Genomic DNA, 9,846 nt, shown 5'->3' with positions numbered 1-9,846 from the left:
TTCAAACTGCTAGATGGGCAGGAGTTGGGACCGAACAATGGGAGCTCACCCCGTCGCGGGGATTCGAACCACCGACCTAGGCTCTGTGGGTTAGACCACAGCACCACCCACATCCCAGGTAAGAGGCAACAAATGCCTTGGAAGAACAGGGGAACAAGAGGAGCTGGAGAGCTTGGTGGCTTTTGAGCCTGCCTTGTGGGCTTCCTAGGCGTCTGGTGGGCCTCTGGGGGAATCGAGACACTGGATGAGATGGGACTTGGGTCTGATCCAGCAGGTCTCTTCTTATGACCTTATTAGCGCTTAATTAGCCACTTTCCATAATCTCTGGGGAGGGGAGAGGGGCTTTAACTACTGCTTTCTTCCCATTCTATGGAATGCAATAGCATTATTTCTCTTTCTCTAAATTAAAGGGGGAAAGTATGCCAGACACTGCCTGTGCACAAACTGGAGTCTGGCCTAGCATGGTTCTCCAGTATGGTCTTCTATTTTTATTATTCTGAGAAAATGGTGAAGGGTTGCGGTCTGTATGCACAGATACATTAGAGCTATTTTAGTACCTAAGTTGAAACCCACTGAGGTAAAGGATTGCCCCCCCCCCCATATATAATCTCAAGGTCCAGTCATTTCTTCTGAACTACTAGACACAATTATAACTAAAGACACAATGTGCAGTCGTGTGTGTGGCTTTGCTATCTTGCTTCTGCTATCTAAAGACATAGCTCTTTAGAGGCACCTTCGTGCCGTATGACCCAGTGAGCAAAAAGGAGCACGTGTGTGCCACCAACCTTTTTGGATTGGGGGCGTGGAATAACACAACATTACACAGCTTTTCCTTGTACTTCCAATTTACAAAAAACTTAAACCTACTGAATTTCTGCCCACTATACAGCTCTTAAGGATTCAGGAACCCATTTTCCCCACCCTATGCAACAGCTCTCTGTACTCAGAAATCACAATGGAAAGCATTGCTGGTGCCACAGATGTTTGCAACAGCATTTCACCATATATTGCAAACTTTTTGAGATCGCATGCTGAATGATGGCCCGTACACTTCCAGCAAGAAAAGCACAAAGGAAAACTATAACATTATTTAATACTAGCTGGCTCGGCCACGCGTTGCTGTGGGTCATCCCTGTGATTCCCCCCACCCTGTCCCGATCCATGACATATCCCGCCCCTCCTCCCTCCAACTCCCTGGCTCATCCCTGTGTTTCGGTAGGACACCCTTCCCTCTGTTTTCCCCAGGAAGTGTTGTCCCCTCCCCCTGGGCCCATTGGCCCCTGCGCACGCATTGTGAACATTTTTATATATTTAGATTTTAAAATTTTGAAATAAGAACATGAGAAGCAGAAGTTATTATTGTTTAATTTTATTTTTGGGGTTGTCATTTATTTTGGTGGGTATTGTATGATTTGGGCGTTGTTGTGTGTTTTGGGATTTGTGTGTGTGTGTGTGTTTGTTTGTTTGTTATTTGGATTTTCTAATTTTGGAGTAGGTGACCCAGAGAACTACTTTAATAATCCCGACCGGGTGTGTGTGGGGGGGGGAGATCAAATAGCGAAGACCCACAGCCCCGTAGCAACAGAAGGCGAGTTCCGAAGCGCCCGAGCTGCTCGGTTCCATAAAAAACCCAGGAAGTGGCAAGGGGAAGGTAGGATATTGTAAATTGGGGGGGGGGGTTGTCCACTGCAAATATCCGAGGACTTAAACTGGGGAGAGAAAGTGCATGGTTGTTGTTTTTTTGAAAGATGCAGAGGCTTGCAATCAGTCATAGTATAAAACCTAGGTTAAAATGGGCACGACTGCCCTTACTTAAAATGGCCGCTGGAGCCTCGCATGTGACACAACGCCAGCTAAATTTTAAAGTAAAAACCCCTTGCTGTGCTGTGCCCCCAAGTGCGTTGCTGTGGGTTTTCCTCCCCCCCCCCGGTCCGAGTGGGGGCCTGGCGGCTGGCAAGGGCCTACATAAAACAAAGGCCGTGCTGCGGCCTGTGATCCGGATGCTGCCCCCCCGGGCCTAGTGGGGGCCTGGCAGGGGCCTAGGGGTCTGGTAATGTCCGCCTTGGTGGTTTCAGTTGCTTGGTTGATGATGTCATTATTTGGTGCCACCCTTCAGAGCTTTTGCTGGTGACAGCGTGCAATCTGCCTTTCTATTGGATGCTGCTGGAGTCTTCAGAGCTTTTGCTGGTGATGTCTAATTTGTGCGCCGCTTCCCCCCCCCCCCCGTTTAATCACTATTTAAGGTATGAAAGCTGTGCTTTTTTGGAAAAAAAATTATGCCAGATCCCTCACTGATGGGCAAGGTACGCTTTGTCCTAATTTGATGCAATTTGGTTCAGCGGTTACGGAGAAAGGCTGTGACCTCTGCATGCTCAATGCCTACATTTATATATATATATATAGATTTAACAGTTTTGTGCAGGCAATGAGGGGAAAGGTGTGCATGCTTTCACCTTATATTTTAAAAGGATGGTGAAAAGGCACACCTAGCTCTATGCACAAATGGCCCACCATCCAAGTGCACGTGTATGTCCTTGAGGTTGTTTTTTTAAAGTGACCTTTCAAACACCACCTGCTTCCTGCACCATTCAGTTAACAGCAGAGCTGTGTGGGAAAGAGAAGACACAGTATGGATGACTCAAGAACTTAGCGTTTTCTTCTGCATTTCGCGTAACACACAGTGATGCGCATAGCACAGAAGGGTGTTACAAACAGGAGATACAGCCTTGTATCTTGTTTAATTGATTTTATCTGTAAGCTTCATTGAGTCCCATCAGCAAGACGAATCTAGAGGAGCGTGAGCGGTGCAGTTGCACCAGTCACAGAGTTTATGGGGCGCCACAACTATGACATCCAGCAGAAGGCGAGAGGGCACTAAATGGCGGCATCACACAAATTGCAGTGCCACTGAAATTTGAGGTGCCAAGGCCCGCCACTGGCATCAGGGTGGAGGAATATCAATAAATATATGATGATGATGATGATGATGATGATGATGATGATGATGATAATGATAACTGTATTCTCAAAAGTGTGACACACCCACACCCACACCCAAGCAGCAATTGTATTTGTGAAAAATCCCAGTTCGAGCAAGGCCATGCAGACAGCAGGACCTTCAGTGAGAATTGCACCAAGGTCTCCCAGCCAAGATAGAACATATTTAACGGTCTATAGCCCTTCTAGTTCAAAGCCTGAGAATACTTCATGCCAAGCTGCAGTTCTGACAGCTCAAAGGCAGCAGCTGTACTGAAATGAGCCAGTTCCTGTGACTCCTGAGTCCTGACATTGTGTTCACATGTGTGTGCTGCTGAGCACTCCCATGTGTACAACCCAGTCCTCAGCAGCCAGTTTAGAGGAGGCAAGGGTTATTTGAATTATCATTCCATATTTTCCCACAAAGTTAAGGCAGGAAACGCTCCCTCTTCTGTTCTCTCCCTGACCCCCCACTTTTGGGTTTCCTGGGCATGTAGTGTACACACTTTATAAACGAGCAATGCGAGAGCTTGGGCTGCCCTGGCACAGGTGAAGTAATAGAAAAAAGGAGATACATCAGAGCATATGCAGAGTGCAGCCACTGATTAACCACAGACTGTTCGCAGTCCGTGGTGCTATCTGAGATCAAGAGAAATCAAGTTTTTCTCAGAGGCAAAAAGGGTCCTGGGCTTGACCTCAGGTGCATAACTCCCATTAAAAAAATTAACCACTGGAAATTAAGACTACCAGAATCCCCCATTCACCACCTTTATTCTTCAAAAGCATTACAGTGGTACCTCAGGTTAAGAACTTAATTCGTTCTGGAGGTCCGTTCTTAACCTGAAACCGTTCTTAACCTAAGGTACCACTTTAGCTAATGGGGACTCCTGCCGCCACCGCACGATTTCTGTTCTCATCCTGAAGCAAAGTTCTTAACCCGAGGTACTATTTCTGGGTTAGCGGAGTCTGTAACATAAAGCACTGTAACCCAAGGTACCACTGTATTTCATTTACAGATTGTAGGGATTTTCCGCATATACAGTCATGGGCCCATGATTTAAGAATAGGAAGAAATAGATCACAGTTCCCAACTACAAGACAGCCTCTAAGAGATATATATAGATACACGCACAATATCACGTGTAGATCAAGTTCAGCTGTCACACAGTTGGAAGGACCCCAAGGGTCATCTAGTCCAACCCCCCACAACGCAAGAATCACAGCCAAAGCATCTATGACATCTACTCCGGAGCAAGTCACACTAAGTTCTATGCAGCCTACTGAGTTACAAAGAGCTCCTGCCCTTGCTCACTCTGCTTGCTAACCTCACCTACTGGCCACACCCGCTTACCCCACACATTGCCCTCCTTTTACAGCCAGAAACATAGCGTGGATTGCAGGTGCCTGGGGTGGGGCAAGTGTTACACAACTGGGTTGGGGGTGCATGCCAGGGGGTGCACACAGCAGAACATGCACAGAGGGTGAAGGGAGCCCCCCTGCAACAGGCTCCTTGCCCACGGCCTCCACCCACCTGCCCATTAGACCCACCTGCAACCTGCCTGCTGCCACATCTCAGCAGCCAGAGCTCCATGCCTGTCATGGGAGCGTCAGATATGCCCGGGGCCATGGACCCCCTGCCCCCCCTACACCTCTGATCTCAGTCACCCCTCACTTTTCCCCTCCCATAAATACGACTTTGCAGAAAAAAATAAAAAAATTCAGAGGAAAATATTCCTTTGAACTACATACCTACTAAATGGAATTGGACAACGTGGACAGTGTTCTCGAAGCCACCAACATGAGTCTGACCAAACTGCGGGAGGCAGTGGAAGACAGGAGTGCCTGGCGTGCTCTGGTCCATGGGGTCACGAAGAGTCGGACACGGCTAAACAACTAAACAACAACAACAACAACAAATGGATTCTTTGCCCTATGGCCAAAAGACTGATACTGATGCACTGGAAAGATAAGTGTACAGAGCTCTATTTAATCAATGGATTGAATATATGACTACACTTGCAACTTGTAAATGGATCGCTTATAGACTTAAGACTTTGCATGGGCAAATATAATTTGGAACACATTTATACAAAACATAGTAGGAGATAGATAGGTGTGGGGGTGTAATATTTATACATTAGATAACTATATGGAATTGTAATTGTTCACTTTTATAATGTTACAGTATACTTTTTGTTTTATTTTGTTCAATTAAACTGCTCTTAAACAACAACGACTACTACTACTACTACTACCTATCCCCTCCCAGCTTGCCCCAAGCCCCTCTGCTCACAGCCCCAACGGAGTGGGCCTGTGAGGTTTCACAGAGCAGTTTGCCAAACCACCCTTTGAAGCACCCTTTGAAGCACCCCTCTATTAAACAGCTTGTCAGGGCAGCCTGCCACCCTGTTGTCTTCTGGAGTTGGCATGGCCACCAAAGGCAGCCAAACAAACTGCAGCATTACGACAACCTTACATTTCTATGTATATAGGAAAATATTAAAACAAGTTGTACTAAGAGTTGACACACTGAAATTAATGGACCTAACTTAATTTCAGTGGGTCTATTCAAACCCATTGAACTTAATATAGGATGTAGGTCTGAATAAACATATCTTGCATTGCACTTCAATGGTGCAAACAGATATTAATATAAAAAAAAGAGCTCAGAGAGTATCTCTCAGTCACAAGATAAGCCTGGCTCCCTCCCAGATTCCATATGAAACAGGCACCAGATCAAATGCTGGTTTGGTCAACTGAGGTGCTTCTGCCATCTCTCTTCATACTTGGCCTCTTTACCTTTTTGTTTTTTTAATAGCACCACAAAACCTTTTATTATACCTTTGATAATCATTAAAAAGGAAAACACTAAACCTTTTTAAAAACTACAAAACTGCTCTGTAGATTAGGGAATGAGATTTTGTGGGTAGATGAGAAAATATTTGGTTTTGGGGAGCAGGGTTAGTTGAGGTCAATTGTGAGAGGAAATGCTATGTTTAGATTTAAGCAAAATGAAAGAGATGAAACCAGAGCAGCCTATTTGCTCTAAATATGTTGCATCTATGAACTGTTCCCTTCTTGCCCTCAGGAGGTTAATATGGGGGAGTGAGAGCCCAGCTTTTTAGGAGACCATTACAAGCAGATGGAAAGGAGAGCAGGATTTTGACTCACTTGTAGTGTAAAAATTATTATAGACAATATTGTTTGTTATAAAAATTAGAGTATGAATATACAGTTGTAGGTGTTTAAAATGAGACCCCCATGGAGGCGGTGGGGGTGGGGTCTCTTTATATAGATTTGTTTTTACAGTTTGTGTTCATTTATATTTTGTATTTGTAAAAAGAAAAAAATATATTTCAAAAAAAGAGAAAAAGAAATAGAGCTCAGCTGAACTCGGGAAGTTTTTCATTCAATCTGTTGCGGAAAGTTGTGCAAGGAGGTGTCTCCTGGTTGTGAACTGCTTCAGGTGGGCACTCATAGCTCTTTCAGGCAAAAGCTTGTATCCCTCTATAAAGGAGTCCAAATCTTCCCACGATTGAGCTGGCTGATCCTCTTTCCTTCATTTTCACAACCTTTCTGAGTGTGTCATGACATCCACCTACTCCTTTACCATTGACACATAGCTAATTTCTTCAGCTAATGCTTTTGATTTCAGCAAAGCAAAGTGACTTCAGACTCTGGCATCTGGTGACTTTATAGCAGGCATCCCCAAACTGGGGCCCTCCAGATGTTTTGGCCTACAACTCCCATGATCCCTAGCTAACAGGACCAGTGGTCAGGGAAGATGGGAATTGTAGTCCAAAACATCTGGAGGGCCGAAGTTTGGGGATGCCTGCTTTATAGTGCAGGGATGGTGAACCTGATGTCCCTCAGAGGTTACTGGGCTCCAGCTCCTATCATCCCAGACTATGCCCTATGCTGGGTGAGATCTGATGGGAGTTGGAGTCCAACAACATTTAGAGTGGGCATCCCCAAACTGAGGCCCTCCAGATGTTTTGGCCTACAACTCCCATGATCCCTAGCTAACAGGACCAGTGGTTGGGAAAGATGGGAATTGTAGTCCAAAACATCTGGAGCGCTGAGGTTTGGGGATGCCTGCTCTAATACTTTGACCACCTCATGAGAAGAGACGACTCCCTGGAAAAGACCCTGATGTTGGGAAAGATGGAGGGCACAAGGAGAAGGGGACCACAGAGGACGAGATGGTTGGACAGTGTTCTTGAAGCTACCAAAATGAGTCTGACCAAACTGCAGACAGGAGTGCCTGGCGTGCTCTGGTCCAGGGCCGGCCCGTCCATTTAGGCAAAGTAGGCAGCTGCCTAGGGCGCCAAAATGGAGGGGCGCTGTACAGCCTGCCCACTGCCCCCCAGTGCTGCCTGGGGCCACCTCCACTGCGCCTGTCACCTGTTGAGTGGCTTCAGGCCGCTTTCCTGAGGCGTGCGCGTGCCTCCGGAGAGTGGCCTGAAGCTGCTCAACAGCTGACAGGCGCAGTGGCGGTGGCCCCAGGCTCCCGCTCCCTGCGTGAAGTTCCGGAGGTGCGCGGGGAGCGCGAGCCTGCGGCCACCTCGCTGCGCCTGTCAACTGTTCAGCAGAGGCAGCCCCAGGCTCCTGCTCCCCGTGCGAAGCTCCAGAGGCACACAGGGAGCACGAGCCTGGGGCTGCCTCCTCCGCGCCTGTCACTGTTGAGCGGCTTCAGACCGCTATCCCGAGGCGTGTACGTGCCTCTGGAGAGCGGCCTGAAGCCGCTCAACACCTGACAGGCGCAGTGGAGGTGGCCGCAGGCTCGCGCTCCCCGCCCGAAGCTCCGGAGGCGCGCAGGGAGCACAAGCCTGGGGCCACCTTGCTGCGCCTCTCAACTGTTTTTTCTTTTCTTTTTTCTTTTCCTACTTTTTAATTTTTTTCTATTTTTCTATTTTTATTTTTCCTATTTTTTATTTTTCTATTTTTCTATTTTCTATTTTTTTATTTTTCCTATTTTTTATTTTTATTTTTCCTATTTTTTATTTTTATTTATTTATTGGGGGGGGGGGCGCCAGAAGGTGATCTCGCCTAGGGCGCAAAAAACCCTAGCACCGACCCTGCTCTGGTCCATGGGGTCATGAAGAGTCGGACACAATTAAACAACTAAACAACAACAACAACATGGGGAGGGAAAATGCTGCTGGACCAAGTCCCCACACAGCCCCCACCCCCCAAAATGGGTTTGCCACCCCTGCTATACACACTCACCTAGGAGTAAGGCCCATTGAACTGAACAAATCTTTCTCTGAGTAGGCATTTATGGAATTGCTGTGTAAATATGGTGGGCCTGCTGGTCTATATACCTTCTATGGCTGCGATCCAGAGCAGGTCTGGCAGCACAAGCAACCTAAGTAGTTGCTTTGGACCACAACACTTTAAGAGTCACCAGTGAATTTGTGTGTGATCTGAAAGGAATGTCCCAGAAGCCTTTGCAATAGTTCACTGGATGAGGAAGGCAACACTTAGATCAGGCATCCCCAAACTTTGGCCCTCCAGATGTTTTGGACTACAATTCCCATCTTCCCTGACCACTGGTCCTGTTAGCTAGGGATCATGGGAGTTGTAGGCCAAAATGGGGATGCCTGACTTAGATCATGCATAGCTTTGGGTGATCTATTGCTCAGCTCAACCACTTGGGGTGGGGGGAGTCTCTGGAACTGGCCCTGCTGAAATCATATGAATACCGGTACTTCCCTGGGAGTAACTGGTCACATGTCTCTGGGAACCAAGGAGGACTTACCTCCCCAGGAACATGCATGAAGAATTGTGTTTCCCACTACAGCCCTGGCTCACACTCTGAGCTACAGCTGCCCTTGGGACAATAATGCCAGAAACCTTGAACACAGGATAATATTCCCTAGACAGGGGGGTGGGGACAGTGCAGACTTTTGCCAGTGATGTTGATCCCATTCATGCTGTCCCTGCCAGTTGCCCGAAGAAGCTCACACGCCCTGATCACTGTGTGCAGAGAGGGCAAAGAGCCAGACAGGTCTGGGCCCATCCCACCAGCCTCATTGGGGAGGCGTGGCTGCAAGAACCTGAACTTCCTCTTAGCATTTCATAGCCTTCAGTTCCCACTCTGCCTTGTCCCTCTTCTGACAGAGGGATGAGCCGCTGTGCAGAGAGCCTGAAGGGCTTCCTAGCCCGGGTCGAGGCCAAGGCAGGGCAAGAGAAGGGGCAGCTGGCTGAGGAGTTCCAGGTGAGTCTTGTTTACCTGGGCGGGGAGAAGGCGACTCAGGACAGCAATAGACCTCCCCCTGCCCTGCGTTTAGGACTGACTGACAGCACCTCTTCTCCACCCCACTATTCACTGCAACCAGGGATTTTCCTCACGCACTCTGAGGTTTTTCCTTTTCCTGGTAGGCCTCCCATACCTTTACTGGTCTGGTGACAGGCCTAAATTCAACAGGTAGTTTTTTTTCTACCTGTGGATCTCCATTCCAAGAAAAGCTACACAGGTTGAATTTCTGTCTAATCTTCTAGGAGTAGCATTACTTTCACAGAACCAGCATGTTTAAAAATGACATTTCAGTCCTGCTTTGACCCATGATTTGCCACATGACACAATCCAGCTGATGAGTGCTGGAGGGAAGCCTAAATGCATCTCCCAAATGCTTTCTCCCAACTGCATTCCAGGCATGTTGCCTGCTCTCCAGGGGAAGATAATCCCTCTGCTGCTCAGGCTCCCAGATCTAGGAGGAGAAAAGGAAGGAGTGCAAGATTATTAGTATTTCATGCTTGCCAAGAAGCCACAACCTTCCAGCAACTACAATGGGCTGCCTCATATCTTCCTTCTAGGACTAGAGCAAGGCGCAAGAATGGCAGTAGCAGAGAGAAGTTGACAAGGGT

The 9,846-nt window shown here is 47.5% G+C and overlaps 1 protein-coding gene across 2 annotated transcripts in view; it reads left to right on the top strand.

Annotated features, from left to right (window-relative positions):
• The first annotated feature begins 9,038 nt into the window (after positions 1-9,038).
• PTPN18 (protein tyrosine phosphatase non-receptor type 18) overlaps positions 9,039-9,846 on the top strand; it is a 47,752-nt gene continuing 46,944 nt past the window's right edge. For both annotated transcript variants that reach the window (XM_035140958.3, XM_088658473.1), the window contains exon 1: positions 9,039-9,196. In XM_035140958.3, coding sequence (XP_034996849.3) covers positions 9,104-9,196 — 93 coding nt within the window. In that variant the 5' untranslated portion in view covers positions 9,039-9,103. The remainder of the gene's footprint in view (positions 9,197-9,846) is intronic.

Source organism: Zootoca vivipara, chromosome 15 (genome assembly GCF_965207765.1).
Source record: "Zootoca vivipara chromosome 15, rZooViv2.hap1.1, whole genome shotgun sequence".
Lineage (NCBI taxonomy): Eukaryota > Metazoa > Chordata > Lepidosauria > Squamata > Lacertidae > Zootoca > Zootoca vivipara.
The sequence above is the reverse complement of the archived record's forward strand: the minus strand, read 5'-3'. Positions and strand labels throughout refer to the sequence as shown.